The sequence below is a fragment of the Drosophila biarmipes genome, chromosome 2L, assembly GCF_025231255.1.
Source record: "Drosophila biarmipes strain raj3 chromosome 2L, RU_DBia_V1.1, whole genome shotgun sequence".
Lineage (NCBI taxonomy): Eukaryota > Metazoa > Arthropoda > Insecta > Diptera > Drosophilidae > Drosophila > Drosophila biarmipes.
In genome coordinates, this window is record NC_066612.1 from 19,419,861 (window position 1) to 19,439,996 (window position 20,136).

The window sequence follows — 20,136 nt, forward strand, 5'->3', positions numbered from 1 at the left end:
GTGTGTCTTGTGGTTTTCAAATTATATTAATGAAGGTTAGACCTATCTATACACCCACTTCTACTTCTCCCAACCCCAAAAGAATTAAGTTTCACATTTGCTTAATAAATTCAATTTATTTTGAAAACATAAAAATACTTAGAATGTAGATTAATTTTCGTTTTCATAGTTGTTATGTTAATATTACATACATTATTTTGTTGAACATTAAAATGAAAATATATTCATATATATTTGTTTAGCGGTTTTTACATACATACACATAATATGTATAAATAAGTTAAAAAATTTATTAATTAGACTAAATTCATTGGAATGATATAATATCAAAATAGTTTGCATAATACAGCGATTTAGTTAAAATTTCACAACTATCTAGAAGCGAAAACTCGGAACATTTTAGTTTTGCCTTCACGCTTTCGAATGGGTTTATATATTGGATTTTATTTGTTACATTTTACAAAGTACGACACGCACAGTTCATATTGCTGGAACTTCTTAATTTGATTTTGATTTTTGGCTGGCTCTCGTGGCCACAGCAATTTAAACTGACAGAGATACATAAAGAAAAACATGGAAACTCCCATCGATCTGGAATAGCTTTGGTATGTTCGCAAGATGGCAATATGATTACATTTTAATGAGAACTCGAGACTGACTATAGTGCTGCTGTAATTGATTTAAATTTGTCTTTGCTATTTTCTTTTTTTTGGCAACATTGGAAATATTTTTGGTTTAACTGGCTGTCTTAAAACTATTTAAATTGTTTAATCTTTTCCCTTTGGAGTTTTGGTTTCAAGCAGAGGAGAACGCTTGGCGAAGCTTTTCACTTCCGTCTATTGCACAAGGGTTGCGGTTGATTTGGATTGCGGATTGGTTTTCAGGTTATGCCAGCAGCGACACCTTCTGGCAGTTCAGGCTGCCCATCGGAGGAGCTCCTCCATTCGAACCGGAGCTGACCGCACTGGCTCCCTGAGTGCCCGCAGAGACTCCGGCTGGCATCGACCCGGCCAGCTCGGCAGAGGCCGCCGCTGCCGCCGCCGCCGACATGAAGTCCACCTTGCCCAGGTGGACCCGGAGGTCCGTGTGCTGCGTCTCCTTGTGCCGCCGCAGGTCCACCTTCCGCTGGAAGGCCTTGTGGCAGAGCTTGCAGGAGAAGGGCTTGTAGCCGGTGTGCTTGCGGGAGTGCGTTATCAGGTTGGAGCTCTGGCTGAAGGCCTTGCCGCACACCTGGCACTTGTGCGGTTTCTCACCTGCAACGATGGAGGGAAAGAACGCATGTTAGTTGAGCTCGCTTAATGGAGGTGAAGCTGGGACAAATTGGGACTCATTTCAATCATTTTTGGGTGCATATCTTTAACTTCGAATTCTAAAAAGTTAATAGGTCCTGCAGTATATCTATATGTTGCTATACAGGCATGAAAGTAATTTCTTTATAATGTATTTATTTTTTACTTCATTGAATAATTATCATTACTCTTCATGGGATGTTTTCCTATTGAAAGAAACCAAATTTGCATGTGATACGAATGTTGCGCTTAATACCATCTGCTAGGCTAAGCTCCAACTAACTGCTGTCTGAATTCTCAACCAGTGTGCGCCATTTTAGCAACTTTTGTGCTTCCCTGATTCCGCCCCTTGGCGCACACACACATCGCATCTCGAGCGACAACCCCCGGAAAAAAGCGTATCGTCGCCAGACAGAAGCATTCACCAACCCACCCAGCCCACTGGACCCCAAGACTCCATGTAAGTCATCTCCGCAGACCGCAGGCAGAATCCACATCCACCGCCCCAATTCCACTCCCCATCAGAATCAGGGACGAAAGTCCTGGCGTTTTTTAAATTTAAACTTTTTGGTCCATCAGGGTGATGTTCTGTGGTTGCGCTCGCACTTAAAGTCGGAATTCTCCTTGCTCTGATACCATTTGAAAGCAATTTTGCGGGGTTCTTTTTCCTTTCTTATGCGTGTTTCGGGGCTTCCCCCATTTCTGCGCTTTATACCCCATTTATTGCTCATTTTCATGCTGTTGAATTTTTCATTAGAGATTTGAGAGGAAAGCGGCTTTCGAAATGAACGATTTTTCTGGAGCCAGAAATGTCATGAAAATATCGCTGGCCGTAATGAAATCTCAGTAATTACAGGGGGAATGAGGAGGATATAAGTGTAATTTGAAAGCTTATATCTGGTCTTTTGTTGGGGAAAGTTTAATGGTGGTCAGAAGTTGTAATAAACCTCTCGCTCTTTGTAGATATTTATATTCCACTTTCGAATTACATATCTTATACTGAACATAACTAAGCCTTGTTTTAATTAAAACAAACTTATTCGTATCTACGCTTTATACGAGTAGAAACCAAAACTTTGATTACATTTATTTGCCGTCTGCACTCTTTTCTGCTGCTCACAATGGTATATAATCACTTGTAGTTGCTTATCTGTAGCCCCGTATGCCACGGAGATAGTGGCGTAGACTTGTTGGGCTACACTCTATGTACCGCACCCACACAGCTACCCTTGCACACACTCGTAGGAGTGTATATACAGCAAGAGATTGGGGCGACGGCAACAAAATAACGACGACAACATGCTAGCTTGTGAGGACCTGACTCCGTGGCTCCCTACCGAGAGTTGGGGAAGTGTATATAGAAAACAAACAGAGATACGGGTATATAGGGGGAGTAGGGGGAGTAAGAGAGAGGGGGGTGAGCGCGAGAGAGGGCTCGGAGCCAGCGAACGAAACGGAAGACAGCTTCGTTGTATATAATGGAATTGCAGCGACGTGATTGTGAAACATTCGACCGTAGGGATGTGCTCTGATTCAACTTTCAGCTCCCGGGGCATGGGGATTTCTTTCCTTGAGCAGGAGCATTGGGGAGGGGTGGTGCGAGGGCTGGGTGGCCAAGTGGAAGGTCGAGCAACAGTAAAATTGAGCAGTCAGGCCCGGAGCCTGCTCTCAGTTGGCCTCACCGAGCATGCCTGGATGCAGAATCTGGCTGCGGAGGACTCCGGCTCTGGGGTCCACCGCTCGGGGCACGTTCGTGCACTATCGGCACAAATAACGTCACGTAGTCGCAGAGATTATAGAGCAGCTTTTATTATTTATCACGGCCAAAACGGCCCACGAGCACTAACGAGACCAAAGAAAGGGGGAAAAAGTAAGGAAATAGAAAAATCCCGTCGGCCGTCGGTGATTTCGAAAGGAAAGTGGGGTAGGTGGCCCTGGTCTCGAGGCTGTAGCCCCGCAAACGAAACTTATGTACCTATCCGGGGCCAACTTTTTTGCTTTTTTTTCAAGGCATTTTATGGCAGCACATTGTGGAAATACTTTTAAATCTTGGCTGCCTTCTGAATGGCTTTCCTTTTAGTCTTCTAATGTTTTAAGCTTTAGAGGTGCTACTCTGAACTTTCCTCCTAATTCAACACGTTCGCAACGTATTTGGTGGCCTGGCAATTTTCGCTAAGCGGTGGGAATCAAATCACGCATACGCCCTGTGGAGCGACGGCGAAACAGAGGGGCAAATTGCTTTGGTTTGATTTGGGAAATGATTTGAAACTAACAGCGGGTCAAAAGGGTTTGTATTTACTTTTCCCATACCAAAAAATGGAGGGGAAAATATTGTATAGCACTGTGGGATAGATATAACCTCTGATATATGCTCTGAAGTTTTTTTAAATTGATCATAAAATGCAGTTCAATATATTGGCCTTTGGTGGGTTCTAGTTAAATTTCTTGAGTCTGCCCATCTAAAGCGCTTAAGCTGAAAAGAAAAAAACGACTTTACACCACTTTAAAGGCATTTCTCTGGTTAAATTATCGATTTTGCTTCACCCAAAACACCTTTTGCACCTCAGACACACTAAGATTGAACTTTGGAATGCAAAACAAAAGTCATGAATAAATAAAACAATTCTAAAATGTTTTCCCTCTCGTCTTTTTATAGCGCATAAATTGACGAAAACGAAAATCTGAGGCAAGGAAATAAAAGCGAAACACAAAAAACAGAGGGAAATGCGGGAAAGGCACGGACTAAGCATATAAAACATTTTGCCAAAAAGTAAATACGAAAATGCGCAGGAAACCGAGGAAATTGTTCCGAAAAAATCACATCAGATGAAAGGAGGAAAAATCTGCTGTCTGGGATGGAAACACGTCTCGACACAAGAAGGAAAATTAAGGATAAGTCGTAAGGAAAGCAAGGCGAACCGAGCAGAACCCAAGAAAAAGCAAGGCACTTGGATGGGAAATCTTGAAATGTTGGGGCCAACATGGCCACATGTGCGTTTGGTGGGTATGGTGTTTTGGGCCCCTCGAGGAGAAAAGGGGGAGGCACACGTCCTAAATCGAAGACGGCAAACGATAAAAATGTCTGGAATATTTCTCTTTCTCTCTCTGCATGTCTGTGCGGGTTTTGTAGGGGTGCTGATTTCTCTTTCACTGATTTCGCCAGACGCATCAGCGAGGAAAGTCTGCTTATTAGAGGTTATTATCCTTGCCATTTGTAAACTGATTTCCAGCCGAACAGGAATTTCGCTTTTTATGCTTAATGATCCAGTGTGCGTGTATACCAATGAAATCTGAAGCAGCATTAATGCAATGATTATAGCGAATGAATTTAATGGAATGGACGGTCGAAATATTGATCGAGGTTGCACAGAGTTGTGAGCTTTATTAGATGTATGAAGAAGTATTTTAAAGTTTACCGATTTATATCATATATCGGAAAACATACGATTAATTATTTAAGTAGACCTAAATAACAAATATAATTGATTCTTTGAGAACCCATTTAAGATATTTTGAATTTAAAATGATTTTAATGGATCAGCTTTTGTTTTTACATAAATTTTAATATATGTTCCAGAAATAGTTGTTAATATTTTTGAATTTAATGCCAAATGGCCAAATAGTAAAACCAGTATACAATTATTTTTTGTTTTTAATAAAAAGGAAAAATAGTTTTAACTAAAATAGAAACTGTAGGGGTATCTTGATTAGAATTGGAAAACTCCCAAACTGCTTTTACCATACCGCGTCATAAACTTCGGTACAGTGTGAAGGGGGACTTTAAACTAGAACAAATCGCTTTTGAGATTCGACATTTTCACGTAGCCATCAGGAACTTGAAATCGATGCTAATGCGGATGTGTCGGCCCCACCCAACGACCTTCTCCCCTGCGGCAGTTCCTTTTTGCCCGTTTCGCAATGGCGTTTCAGTTCCGTTTCGTTTTCGGCTTGCCGGGGGTGTGTGTGAACCTGCACCTACACCACTGCACGGCGGCGATGTGTGCGCCTCGTATTTGTTATTCGTGTGAGTGCGCGCGTATAAAACAGGAAATCAAAATCTCTTGACTAAATTTTTCATTGGTCGGCTGTGATTTCTCAGCCCGCCTTTCTCTCTCTATCTGTCGCTCTCACTCTCTCTCTCTCCGTGTCGGTGTCGGTATGTGTGAGTGTTGTCTGGGGTATCTGTGTGCAGGCCTTCCAGTATATAGATGGATTCTTTCGGCTTCAGATTCTTATCACAGCTCTCTCTCGCTCTCTCACCCTGAACACCTCCCCTGCGATTTCCGGAGAGCGAACTGGGTGCTCTTTCAGCTGTCGTCTGCTCCATTTTTTCGAACCCCCTCCCCCACCGACGCCCCCCGAGATTTCGCTATATCTGGTTCTGCCGATGGCAACTGTAATTGCAACTGGCGACTGCGGCTTTCGGGGTGGTTCGCTCAGCGCTTTAATGGCGACGCTTACAAACCCCCTGAAAGCCCCCCCTAGCCACCCATGAAACCATTCCCTGCGTTTGTGTATGGCGAAATTCTTTAAAGTTACTCTGGTTTTGGGTTAGAATTGTGCATAACTACCCCGGGACCTGTGATTCGTGATACTCTTTAATCCCAGCATGTGATATACTAGGCATTCCACGTATATTCCTATCACGACTAACTATATTCTGTAGTAATTTATTAAAAATAGTACCCAAATAATAAATATTTTAATTGAATAAGCTAATTCCCTTAAATATTTAATTAAAGAAAGTTCCTAGCTTTAAAAGATTTTTATTAAAAGAAACAGTTCTTAAAACAAAAAACTGTTATAACTATAACTGCTATTATTTTATATTCAGTTAAGATTTAAAAACACTTTTTAATCATTCTCCTCTGTGTCTCTGTGTCTTATAATGGAGTACCTCTTCATGTGCCCCACTGAACTGCTTACCTGTGTGGATGTAGGTGTGCTTCTTCATGTCGCTCTTCTGGTGGAACCGCTTGCCGCAGTAGTTGCAGGGATAAGGCCGCGTGTCGCTGTGGATGAGCAGGTGGGTGGACAGGGTGCTGGAGCGCTTGAAGCGCTTGCCGCACTGCTTGCACTCGAACACCTTCTCCACGTTGTGCACCGCCCTGCAACGGGAGGGGTAGAGGGGAGTGGGGGATTAGTGGGGTGCCAGTAACGAGCGACGGCGTAATTAAGGTCCGGTAAGTCCCCAAAGGCGGAAGTGGACGTGTTTTAACTACAGCCACAAAGGCAAACATTTGGTCAGGCTGAAATCCAGCCATTTTGGCTAAATTAAGTAATGCAGAGTGTCGGCCACTGTCCCAGGCAGGAAGACCACTCTTTACACTCGAAAAATAATATGGTTTTTCTAAGAATTTCATCATATGTTTGCGTAAATTGAGTTCAGAACATTCTAGGTTGTATATAATAAAGCATAAAATTAAATAAAAGCTATATACTTATTTTTAAAATTTTTGAAAAGTTTTTCTTGATTATACAAAGAGATGTAGAAAATAAACATTCCTACGCAATCTAACTGACATAACTCGAACTTTTGACTTCGTTAATAAAATTATTTTACAAATTTTAAGAACTTATTTTCCTTTGTTATTTGTAATTATTTAATTAGATTTATTTAAAAATATAGTATCTTGTCTTTTATTCTTCTTCCTTTACTAATTTTCTTGAGTGTTGGCATGCAGTGGCCGGCCATGTACCCCCTTTCCCCCCCGCGGTGGGTGGCATTCTACACATACCTGTGCTGGCTGAGGCTGACCTCGTGGCCGAAGGTCTTGTTGCAGAGCTCGCAGGCGTAGGGCTTCTTGCCGTGGTGCGTCCGGCGGGAGTGGACCTCGAGGCCGTGGGGCGTGGAGAACATCTTCTCGCACTTCATGCACGAGTACAGGTCGCTGAATTGGTGCAGGCCCGGCCACTTGGCGGCCATGTGGTGGAAGTGGTGCAGGTGGGGCGAGTGGGGCAGGCCGAGATGCCCGCCGCTGGGTGGCACGCCCATCCCCCCGGCCACACCCACTCCAACGGCCGCCGCCGCAGCTGCTGCCGCCGCCGCTGCCGCCGAGGAGTTGTTCTGTCCGGCGGATTGGAGCGGCACCATTAGACTCCGCAGACGGAAGAGATTTTCCTGCGAATCCGGATGGTAGCTGTGGAAACACATTTAATTGAGGCGAGTTAATTAAAATGGGTCCCGAGCTGCAAAGTATCTAGATGTGCATGGAAAGGGGAGCTAATCTGGTAATGAAATTGTGCTTTCTAGCCCTTTAGCTAGAACTATATTCAGAAGGGAATTGAATTTGTATAATATTTAAAGTGCTTAGTCCAGTATAAATCAAAAGGTATGCTATATAAATAAACATTTGTATGTCTTTAACAACAAAAGATATAATAGTTATTAAATGAGACTTTCAATAGCATGTATAAAAAACAATCATAAAATATGATATTTTTTAAAATAAAACTAATGAGCATTGATAGATAGAATTCCAGAAATTAAAGCTGCTCTTCTAGAAGAAGACGGAAATAGTTTCCTCAAAGAAAATACCATTTTTAATTTGGTATTTTTCTGGCTCTCTTTGGACTACCAGGGATCCTTAAGGATGCATCACTTACCCTGCACCCAGACCGGATTGCTGTTGCTGCTGTTGCTGCTGCTGCTGCCCTTGATGGAAGGCGACGGCGGCGAAGAAGGGCAGGGCGGGCGAGAAGAGCGGTCGCTGGAACATGGCCGCATCGTAGTTGGGCGGATATCCCTGGCGCATCGCCTCCAGCGGATTGAAGGGCATGGCCAGGCCGCTGGTGGTCAGATGTCCCAGGGGCGGACTCCTGGGCGTCCTTCTCGCCGGCGGCTCATCCCGTCGAAGCAGAGCGGATACGGAGAAGAGGTCCGACTTTTTGGATCCTATGCTACGACCACCACCATTGGCGGTGATCAGTAGTTCGGAGGCGGAGGCAGAGGTGCCGCTGGGCGAGCTGATCCTCGGACTGCCGGGAGGCGAGTCCACCTCCAGCTCTACCGACGAACTGCTGGAGTGCGAGCGGGAGCGGGAATGGGAGCGAGAGCGGGAACGGGATCGGGAGCGGGAGTGCAGGGAGTGGTGCGATTCCGCATCCTCCATGTCGATCTGCGAGGAGCAGGGACTGCGGGATCTCGACCTGGAGCGGGAGCGCGACTGGCGGCGCAGCTTCTCGCTGGCGCTGATGAAGGCCGGCTTGGAACACTGGGAGAGATGGGGCTGCTGTTGTTGCTGTTGCTGCTGCTGCATCTGCTGGTTTTTGCTCAGCATCGAGATTGAGTTGTTGTTGTCCTCCAGAGAAGTCGGCGGCTTCAGGCCAACGGCCGCCGCCGCCATCGCCGTCAGTTGTTCAGTCTTGACCAGTCTGCTTATGCTAAATGCCAGCGAGGTGTCTGAAAATACAAGGAGAGGTTTTAGTTGGGAATTCATTGGTATCATAATTTATGTGACAGCCTGTTGAGGTGTTATAAAAATAAATATAATGAATAATGATAGTTGTTTTGCAAACTTATTAGACAACTATATCATCCTAATGCAAGGAAAATAATTATATGAGTAATTTCTATTGAGTTGTCATGTGCTTGCATTTTACTGAAGCATTGGGGCGATCTCCCTTGGTAGGTCGTTTAGTAAAATCAGAGCAAAGCCTAGGCCCTATCATCAATCACTCACTGAGAGAAAAAGGGCAGGGGAATCCACCTGTGCAGCCTCACACACGACGATCGCCCTCGTATGTGCGCCAGTTGGCGGCGTATCGAATTTCAAATGTAATTATTTTCGTATTCAATCGCCTAATCCACCTTACATGACCATTAATTCACCCTAATCAACGAATCCTTCCCCTCCCGCGAACCGCTTTCCGCATTTGACATCAACGCGTCATCATTCGGCGTCGTCACCCCGAAATCTTTGGCCAGCGATGATGGCCCCGGACACAGATACAAATCCGTGTGCGGATACGGCGCCGGCGCTCAGGGTTGAAGTCGGCACGCCCCTGGACAGGCCCAGCCACCCGACAAGAATGTCGGTTTTAGGAACAACCTACAAAGTTATAGTGATATGTATTATAATAAAAAAAAGAACTTGTTTTCTGCCCAACAACACTTTTCCAATCATATGTGTCTACTTCTTAGGTATTTATATGTGCATTGCCTAAAAATATCTAAATATTTTAAAAATGATAAAAATGTGTATTAAAAAAGTACTATTTCCCTAAAAATCCGCTCTCTAAAAAATCCCTATATGGCATCCCAGGAGTTCCCATTCACAACTCTTGCCTGGTGCACCCCACAAAACACACATCCTCGGAGTCTATCGCCTGTCGAAATGAAATAATAATAATGTGCGTTTAAATAGAACATCTGTTCGGTCCGCACTCGGCTAAATGGAGCATGACAAAACAGAAAACACACAGCGTTCCGGGGAAATCGGGGTCTTCGGGCGGAGGATGGGTGGGCTTGGGCTCGGGCTCGGGCTAGGAACTGCGACTTCGACTCCGGCGACATTCCGCGTGTGCAAATTGACGCAGGCGCACAGGACAGGGGTGGTGGGAAAGGGGTATGCCGTGTTCTGCTTGCCAGCCAAGTGAAAACCGCGACGCGGGCTGAGGCCTGAGGCGAATCGAATGAATGAATGAATCCGCATCGCAACAAAAGAATAACAATTTGACAACATTCTAATTCGCCACGCAGATAAAAGTAACTGCCGAGGCGGCAGGGGGATGTAGGCGGAAAACACGAAAATACGGGGGCGGACTCTGATTCCCGGCCATAGTCAAACTCATAGTCCGTAGTCAGTGAGGCGGCAAAACGCAAAGCCAAGCAAATATAAACAAAGCCCACGCACTAAACGCAGGCAGGGCAAAACGTATCCATCAGATACTGAGATGCGAGTGGGGGTGGCTGCTCGCCCGCTTCTCCTGCCTTTCCTGCCAGAGTGTCAAGTGTTTTTATTGCCCTTCTGCTGTTGTTGCAATCCTCACTGCTGTTATTTTTGCTCGAACTTTGTTCTTGGGACTCCGGTTTCTGCTTCTAAGTGCTTTTAAATATGGAAATTGCCCATAATCCGGACCGATTTGGGTTCCTTTGATCATCACTACAATAGGTTGCCTTACAAATTAATCGGTTTTTTTATAAAAGTAATTTTTAACTCAGTCGGAATTGAAACTAAGTACGGAAGACATAAACCTTCTGCCGAAAATAGTTTTTAAAAGAATTATAATGCTTTTTTAAATGTACAAAAATGTTTATAAGAAAATGCAAGTTTTTAAATCATGATATACAGGTAAGATTGCATTTCTAATTCAACTTTTTTTCTTTTTTGTTAAAAATTTAATTTTATTATTGTTTCAAACAACGTAGAAATGTGAGCCTTATTAAGCCACCCTATGGCAGGAAAACTACGCCCTACCCTTCCCCTAAAAATCTAAATTTTAATCATTGACATTATGGCAAATGTGTCCCGGTGCAACCCAACCCTTTCCTCCTAATTATGTACGCAATCGTCCCGAGAGCATTTCCACCAGCCAAAAACAAATTCGAATCGAATGGAGGACGAGACAATCGCACAACCACCAGAAGGCAGAGCTGGGCAGGGGAGCTCAGGCCCACGCGTACTATAGGAACATAAAATTGGAAACGTTTAACGGTCGGCGGAAGCTTGTGGGCCGCAAGCAACCCCAAGGAGCAGGGCAGGACCATCAGGAGGAACGGGAGTTAGGACCAGGCCAGGGCAAGTGGATCTTGGTGGCCCACGTAGAGTGACTTGTTTAAACAATAATAATGAGCTTAAGCATGTGCCCGATGTCGCTCCAGGGTGGCGAGTCCTCCGGCTGCTGGAGGCTGGCAAAGTGGCATCAACGACCCCTCGACGGTCGGCAGCAAAGTCATAAATTTGTGAACATTAGACATAGGCATGGCCCGCGTCCACCCCAAACACCCATCAGATAGTCCTTCCCCTCCGGGTTCGACGTTCATCTGTTTTTATCCGCCCGGGAGCAATATTCACGCACTCCACGCACTTGTTCACATAAAAAGGAAGAAGGTAAAATAATTATTCGACACTGCATGGTAATTGAAATCATTGTTATCCTGCGCCCTGTTTTGTGTCCTCCCGCCCACTTCCCGGCTTCCGCCAGGATTATTATTGTTTGGGGGCGATTTGCAGCCATTACAATTTGGTTTGGGTTAACGCTTTCCTACAGGAGGTGTTGATATCTGGAATTTCATTTATAATTACTTGGCTGCCTGTTCAATTTGCCGGGGTGTTATTACTTAAATTGTTTTGCAAATATTTGGAAATATTTCGAATTGTTTTTGGTAATTCAATTTGGTGACCAGTTATTGAGATGCTGATTATAATTAAATAGATTATGTTTATTAATACCTGTTATGGGATTATTTTTAGGAAATAACTTCTAAAAAAAAAATCATTCATCATTTACTATTGTAAGACTTAAATGATTTACGATTTGCAAAAATAAATGTCCTCCTTCAGTAAAGATGTATGCCAAGCGTATGATTACTTAGACTCATGAGCTCATTTAGCTTCTTAACATATTCACAGCTCCCCGTAATTTATGGCACCTCTTGTAGGTGCAAAATCAGTAAACCGAGAGGCGCCGGAGTGGGTGCAAAGTATTTCGAAGGTATCGACTCGATTAAACCGACGGTCGAGTACTGGGCAACAGTAGTCGGGGGCCGACCGGTCGTAATATTATAAAAACAAATTCCGCTTTCGGCAAATATGAAAGTGGAAATGGCAAAGAATAAAAACAGCACAGTATAAATAATAAAGAGCCGAGGCGATATGGCCAGAAGAGGGCCATAAACTGTGAACGGTTGGATAGATTAGGCCATGATTTGGTCTGTTGGCATGCCTGCGAATGTGTGTGCTTGATTTACGGATTCGTTGAGATTTCGATTTCAGCTTGGGTCTGGATTTCGATTGGGATTGGATTTCGATTTGGATTTCGATTGGGATTTGGATTCGGATTGCCTACCCCACCGATAGCATATCAGTTTGGAGAGAGAGCAGAGCTCTTTAGCCCGCATAAGCTGCACTCGTTGAGTGGTATTATATGGGGATTGCGTATCCAAACACTCGACGCATAGCTAGGCATATATCGCCTATCAGCTGCTGGCTCCCAGCCGTCGGCTGCCTTTCTTTGAAGCGTCTTGCAAATGTCACCGATTGCAATTACATTATTTATTTTTACACTGCAAATCAATCAGGTTCTCGGCCCCGCAGAATTCCGATGACTCTGCCCCACCGGTCGCAAGCCCCTTCTCCGTGTATTGCACCCTTTTCCCAGCTGCTTATCGCTGGGCAATAAATCAGAAGGCTATCTAAACTTTAGACTACAATTTTGTACCTTTTTCCTTTCGCTGATAAATTTCATTTAATTGGTGGCCCCAGGCAGCCGACGGTTTTCACTAAAACCATTAATAGATGAAGGTATAGTGTGGCATAGTGTTTTATTGGAGCACTAAGAAACCATTGGGAAATTCTAATTAAGTATGATAATAATCCGATATAGAAGTTTCCATTTATAGGCGCCTATTTATATATAAAATCATATTTGGTTGACTCGACTCGGTGTGATTTTTGGGTTCAAAGGTGCACATGACTCCCATTGTTCGCAGCCAAATTCAGGTGATATCATATGTGCAGACTGCTAGCCGGTTTATTGTTGTTATAAGCGATATCTACCCTGGTAGCTTTTATGGCAGTACAAATTCGATATCGAAAATCGCAGTTCTTCATAGTATCAGCAGCGGCAATCGATCGGGGCATTTCTAATTTCAATATTCAAACAACGGACGTGACAAATGGCAATCGGGGCAGGGCGGGACCCTACTCCTTTGCGCTGGAAATTGATTTTTCTTTGTCAAACATTCAAGCGATGATGATAAACCCGGACTTCACTGCAATCGAAGGCATAAATAACAACAAAAACGGGAACACATTGAGGAAGGGAACCCATCGGAACACAACCGAGCTAAACTGAGCTGCCCTGTAGTACTTTCTTAATGTTGCACGAACTATGTCTGCGGTGCGCGGATGATTGGCCTTTGTTTACTTATCGGTCGCTCGCTTATTTTATGATACTTTTACTCTTTCGATTTTACAACTGGCCACAGAGGATATTGACATGTTTAGATGTCGTTATGTATTTACCTCGGATCGTAAATCATAACGCGTGTGCGGTGTGTGCGTAGTTAACTATCTCTTACCCTCAGGCCGTCTGTTTTGTATCTTGCAGATACACGGGGTGTGGATTTGGCTTTGGCTGTCCTTTTATTTGGCTGACTGACTGGCTCGGCTGGTTCTGGATATCTTTATGGATTTACAGTGCCCAATTTTCGTCTACTTGTGAGAAGTTGAAAAATATATGACTGGCGATGAGTTGACAACGATTACGACGTGTGTCGTAAATATTTCATAAATATTGCTCTGATTTTCGTTGCGACAATTTGTTATTGATCAATAATGCGATCGTACTCGTGAGGGGGATATGGCGTGTCGAACTAAGAATGCACTGGAAATTACTAAAATTAAAATTTATGTGCCTAGAAATAAGATTATCTAGAGATCAGAAGCGATTAAATTGCTTACCAAAGCCCAATTTATCATTTTCCTGATTTTGTTTTAATAGAAACGATGACCTCATTCTAGTCTAGATTACTTAATTGCAAAATGCTCAACAAGTTTAATAGATAACAATTTAGGCCAATCATTTTTCGGCTGACAAATACGAGTTTTTCCATAATTCTTATAGATAAGCTTGTCTAGCTCCTTCGGCTCAACAGATTATTTATTAGATGAGATATGCCGATTGCCCTTTTAATTGTTCAATTGTTTGGTGTGATTGAAAACGGCTTAACACAATGTGTTATTAAATTTATATCGGTGTGTTCGTGAAACCATATATATGCCAGAAAAGCCTCTACAACCCGATAGACGTTGCACATAAATCAGAAACTTTAATTTATATGTCAATTGCTGCCACCCGTTCTGATTTTTGGGCTGATATCACCGGAAAAATATGTCTCTGCGGGGGCGAACGCGTTTTTTGTAGCTGGGAATGAATCAATGCTCTTCTGAGGTCTGCGTTCAAGTAATTTGAGTACAGGCTGCCATTTAACCCATGAACCCTTCCAGACTATTAGTCAGCTTTTAGTCTGGGTCCGAGCAATTTTCACAATTTAACTTAATTCGTGACTCACAAATGCCGGTGTCAAAGTTCCCTTTTTCAGTCTACGCATTAGATCGAATGAAGGCAGTGGTCATTATTAATTGAGTCATACGGCGCGGTGGCGTATGACAAAAAATTAAGATCATCCACTTATGGGTGGGTGGGCTAATGGAATATCGAGACGACATTTCTGAGTGACCTCTCGGGGCAAGGTTTGTGATCAAGAGGGTTCGGCCCAAACAGAGGCCCATGAAGCAAATTATGAAGCCTACTTTTAGGGAACAAGTATCCCCACAATTTGATCCACTAAATTTAAGAGCTTAAACTGTTATGCCCAAACGATTTCCACAAAGTTCCCCGTCCCGTTAACAGGAGGGGCCAATCAGTCACCAAAAAGCCCTGCGAACTTCGGCCACATCAACCAATATATTGTCCCACCAAAAACCGAGAAAATATTCCAACAAACAAAGCGAAATTCATTTTCTCTAGAGAAAGGAAAAGGCAGGGGCAGAGGGCGACGTGGGGAAAGCGGGGTGCTTGTCGCGGCAAACGGAATTGAAAATTCAGTGTGCGAGTGGGTCTGTGTGAGTGTGCGCTTTTTCCGCATATCCATGTCTGTGCTGGAAGCGGTCGAGAGCTAAAAACATATCCGTTGGATACATGTAATGCCGGTAAATGAAATCCGCTTGTCGCTGCCCCGTGTGTGTGTATGAGTGGAAAAATATGGGATGGCAGAGAGACCGAGTGAGCGAGGCACTCGCCCGCTGGGGCTGTGTTGCCGATATAGCTTTTATTTCTGGAAAATCTTAGGGATAGAGTTTACTCTTGGATATTGGTTTTTACAAAAATGAGTTTTCAAAAAACAAAAAGCTAAAAAATAGTTAAAATAAAGTCGAAGGGCTTGTTGTTCTGATCTTTGAGAAACTTTAACTTTCCTCTCAATTTACATTTTTGATTAAACATTTTTAAAAAACTAGCTTGCTTTGACTTTGGCTTAAAAAAAAGTACACCACGGAAATACTACCTTAAATATAAAGAGCTATTTAAACTTTTTAAGCAAACTAAACCAATTTAAGATGTATACCTTGTATGTCCATTTTTGGAACATTTTTTATATTATTTTAAGATTACCATAAATGTTTTAACAATTTATTTTTTAGCCCTATTAAAACACACAAATTGCTTGAAAATTATAGCCCTTCTAATCTAATCATCCTTCATTTAAATCCTTGTAAAACTTAGTTGGGAGGTCCATATTCCGCAGCACTGAGGCCTGAGGCTCCCGTGCAAACACTCATTCATTCATCCACTGGTCATACTTGAAATTCAACAGCGATGGCGATGACAACGGCGCCAAACAGATACGAGATACACAGACCATTCACACATATGTATCTGTATCTGGACTGGACTCAACTGCGTACCTACGAGTTTGTCCGATTGTTTGCCGTTCGCAGTGGTATCCGCATCTGTGTATCTGTGGTCCAGCTATGGATTTTTCAATCCCCGATATCCATTTTTCCGCCCCATGTCCGCACAGAAGATTTGCCCATTAAGCGCCGCGCACACACACTTAAACACAAACGGAATAATGAGTATTTGCTCCTGCTGCCCCTGAACAATTTTTGTTTTCCACGCTTCCATCGAACCGGCAACTTTGGGCTTTTTCCAATTAAGCTGACACCGAGCAGCCTTTTGGCCCCCGCCCGGAACATGGCCAGTGCGATACTTAAAATCACACATTATTCAAATAATTTTTTTAAAAATTCCTACATTGCCCCTGGATTTGCCTGTGGGGGATTTGGCGCTGTTCGCTACGGATTTGAGTTTCATTCTCTTTTTGTTAATTTTTTTTAATTAACTTGGGGAATATAAAATGCGGTGGGCTGAGTGGGTTTATGCCAATCTGTTCGGCGGCTGCACAAAAATTTAATTTGGCAAACGCTGATATTGAGGGAGGTTTGGAAATATCATTGATTGAAACGAAACTGGCGACAATTGGTTAAAACAAATTAAAACGAATCATAAAAAGATTGTATGGCTCTTTTGGAAACTCATCTCGCCTTAATAATGGGAAGTTCCATAATTAAAGCAAGGCCACAACAGACAAGGGTGATTTTACATTATATTTTGATTACTAAAAATTAAAATGTTTATTAAACAATGATTTATAAACAATGATCATGTCATATTTGCTTGGGACTTTAGTGTTTTTTTTAAATATTTTTTTATTAAAAATTCAAAGCCTTATCTTGTTAAAATTAAACAGCTTAGTTCATACTCTTTGTAGTAGTGAAAAGGGAGTTCGTGATTAACTATTTTTTCTAATGAAATATAGGAATTTAAATCCAAATAATTTATATTTTATTTTAATCAATTAAAATAAAAACTAAATTGAAACAGTCTGTTCATTTCGATACTTTTAAAAAAACGGTCTTATTTTCAATGTAAAAACATGAACGACAAAGAGGTAAGTGTATTTAACAGTTTACATTACATAGATATATAGATATTTCCAAAAAAATGCAAGAATACACAGCCACATACACGTTTTAAAGTGACGAAAATCCCCTAATCTTCACTAATTTCATGGAAATAACATTTACAACCGCTAACTGACATAAAAATATAGTTCGTTTTTCCGTAAGCTTACCGTCGGAGTTTCGCTTCTTGGGCAGCACCGCTTTGAAGGCGGACATGGGTGCATACTCGTGCGGCGAGGTGGATGCCGGCGGCATCTGTGGCTGCGGAGGATTGGAGTTGTGGGCCGGCTGCTGCTGGTGGTGGCCCAAGGCGGCGTCCGCCGACATCTGGATGCGCTGGTGGAGCAGCTGCGTGGGCGAGGGTATCGTGGCCATGGCCGTCAGGGCGCTCAGGTCCCGCACCTGCAGCGAGGCGGAGGAAGAGGAGGCGGAATTCGAGGCCGACGACGACTGCTGGCTGGTGAGGAAGGAGCCGGGAAAGTCCGCCGCAATGGCTGGCTTGAAGTTGCCCAGGCTGTAGTCGAGGGGCAGGTGGTGCTGGTGGGCGGGCGGTGCGGCCGGATGCAGCAGATGCTGACCGGAAGTGGCTTGCATTTTGGCCACGTCCATTTCGGATTTTTCACTGATTTAGTTTTTCTTTTCTTTCTTTTTTTCTTGTATTTTGATTAACTTAAGCTGTGGCTGGCTGGCTTTTGTTCTTTGGCTTTGGCACTGAAACTGTTTCGGTTTTGCGCGACGGCATGGGGTTACGGTGGCGTATACGCAACGTGGCTACCGGAAGGAAGTGTCACAGATTTAGGGCTTTAGTGCTGATGCTGCTTTGGCTGCTGCTTCTTGGGCTGCTGAGAGCATAACTGCTGGCTTCGGCGTCATCGAGCGGACTGAAAGACCGTAAAACCTAATCACGGATCCCGTGGAACGCTGACGCCGGCGCCCGGCCGAGAGTGAATCTCTGCCGCCGAGCTTGGAAAACTCTGCTGCCGCAGCTGCTGCGCTGCTGCTCTGCCGCTCTGCCGCTCCTCTGCCTGCACTTGACTTTTAGCCGGATACGGAGTACCACTACGCCAAGTGTTGCGATTTTGCCTAGATTTTCGCAGCGACGTCGACGTCCGCAGCCCCAGCGAGAGAACGGCACTCGCTGCTTTATCTGTATCTATGAAGTACGTTTGTATGTATATTCCACCCGGTCGGATTGCTTTTGCTCCGATTTTACCGCTGTCAGCGAGCGTCCACAGGCGACTGACGAGCGGAGCGGCGGCACTCGGCGTTTCCACTCAGCGGAAGTGCTCTCCTCTCACCACCACCACCGTTACGCCATGCCCAGGCCGTGCCCGCGAGTGCGAGCGGGACAACGGGAGGTTGTGATTCCAATTGGAACGGCGGAACAGCGGCGACTCCAAGTGGAATCGGAACAGCCACCACCGTTCGCCTCGCAGGCCGTCTCGTTCGCTGGCCACGCCCCTTTCCAGCTGGCCATGGTTAATCTGGATTTTTGGTAGCTTGTTGTTGGTATTTTTAGTGCGCGTACCGCTTTGATTCGTTCAAATCAATGCGACCGCCGCACGACGGTGGGTGGGGGTGAGTGGGTGGCGGTGTGGTGGTTCCTGGCTGGCAGGGGGTGGTGCGTGTGCGTTTGCTGGCCTTTGGTTTACCTCTGCTCTGCTTTTGGGGGCGGGCTCTTTGGTTTTCCTTCGCTTTTTTGGTTTTTTCAGGTCTTTTTGTTGATCCGCCATCGATTTGGTAATCGCTGTTGTCTTTGGCGTTTGAAGTGCCCCGCGCCATTTAATTTCAAGTGGTTCCTGGCACCACCGCAGCCACCAATGCCGCATTGTTCACACTTGACTATCCCCCAATTGCCTTTCCTATCCCTTGTCCCTTTGGCGGCTTTGACTTGGCATTCGCGATTGGTTTTTGCGCCATTAACTTCAAATGGTTTCCGCCTCGGCGAACGGTGGCTAAGTGATTTCCTGGGGGCAAGAGTGGGCGAAAGTAGGTACTTCTGTATGATTTTGGCCGAAGGATTTTCACCTTTGCGTTGTTTGCAATTCAATTACATTTGTAGTATCAAGTGCTTAATTCCACCGCCTATTTCGGTGAATACTGACCAGGTGTGTAAGTGCAGATCGTGCGAATGTATTCCTGAATTTATTTTCCTATCGTAATCAGATCAGAAGGCCAAAAATTGGCCTAATACTACTTTTACAGACAATTTTTTCAATTACATCTTTTTTAAAAATAATAGCTGAACTGCACTTTAAATATTAAAATTGGGACAGTCTCCATTTCTGATTTAAGTTAAATGGATTCCGAACGCAATTTTTAGTCAATCTATCTTTGCAGTGTAATAGCATTTCCGTTTTAGAAGTGATATTTGTTTTCTAAGCACGTTTAAGTATGTTTCAAATATTTTAAATTTATGTTTCCTCTCAGTCCCAAAAATTTATTAACTAAACTTAAATATTTTAATAGGCCAAAAGTATGTAACAGGAGGAAGACACCAAAAAATATAATTTTCATATAATAAATAAGATATTCTTGTCAAAGGAGTTGTAAGTCTTAGTTTAAGGAGGCTTTGGATCTCGATATAAGTTGAATATTTTATAAACACTACAGTTGATCGACAGAAAGCTCAAGGTTTTTATTTAAAGCGAATCGAATTGAATTATTTAAAAAGTATATCATAATATCGTATATGTACTTCTCCACTTCTTATTTAATTTCTGGAGGTGTTAAGCAACATAGCACTGTGAAAGTTTGCTGAAATCTTAAATAAGCAAAGGAACTCAGCTAGTTGTAGAATTTCTTCTTGTCTGAGATTTCAACGGGAACGTCTGAGCCAAAACAGACATAGTCTAGCCAATGTATCTTAATTTGGGAAGCATCTTTGGAGCTAAGCTTTTTGGCAGCCATAAATTAGACAATTTTGACGGGCGTCTAATTTTTTAAAACTCATGCATTTAATTGCGACATTAAAAGCACAACTCGGAGAACAAATACCCAGTGGTAGTGGGACATCTTTAAATGCCCTGAAAATAAAGTATCGTCTGGTTTCTGGTGGAGCGCACATGTCGTTGAACACCCCTCGAAATTATGACAAATATTTACAAAACACAAAGAGCTAATGTTCCCATTTCATCGGCCGCATAAATAAGTGTTAT

The 20,136-nt window shown here is 43.6% G+C and overlaps 2 protein-coding genes across 2 annotated transcripts in view; one reads left to right on the forward strand and one right to left on the reverse strand.

The window, feature by feature from the left end:
* The window catches only part of LOC108033781 (sodium/hydrogen exchanger 9B2), an 87,236-nt gene that overhangs the window by 38,749 nt on the left and 28,351 nt on the right, over positions 1–20,136 (forward strand). The window lies entirely within an intron of this gene.
* LOC108034217 (zinc finger protein sens) lies at positions 103–18,196 on the reverse strand. The gene is made up of 5 exons (XM_017109058.3): positions 17,149–18,196; positions 7,896–8,691; positions 7,028–7,429; positions 6,216–6,397; positions 103–1,253 (listed from the first exon to the last, which is right to left on the reverse strand). Exons 1-5 carry the CDS (start codon positions 17,585–17,587, stop codon positions 886–888), a joined length of 2,187 nt encoding a protein of 728 aa, XP_016964547.3. The 5' UTR covers positions 17,588–18,196; the 3' UTR covers positions 103–885.

What these genes read in the sequence shown, in the direction of transcription:
- LOC108034217 (XM_017109058.3), bottom strand. Translation starts at nt 17,587, where the DNA reads ATGGACGTGGCCAAAATGCAAGCCACTTCCGGTCAGCATCTGCTGCAT. An exon ending in CAAGAAGCGAAACTCCGACG is followed by an intron (nt 8,692 to 17,148) that starts GTAAGCTTACGG and finishes TTGTATTTTCAG; the next exon opens with ACACCTCGCTGGCATTTAGC. An exon ending in CAATCCGGTCTGGGTGCAGG is followed by an intron (nt 7,430 to 7,895) that starts GTAAGTGATGCA and finishes GTGTTTCCACAG; the next exon opens with CTACCATCCGGATTCGCAGG.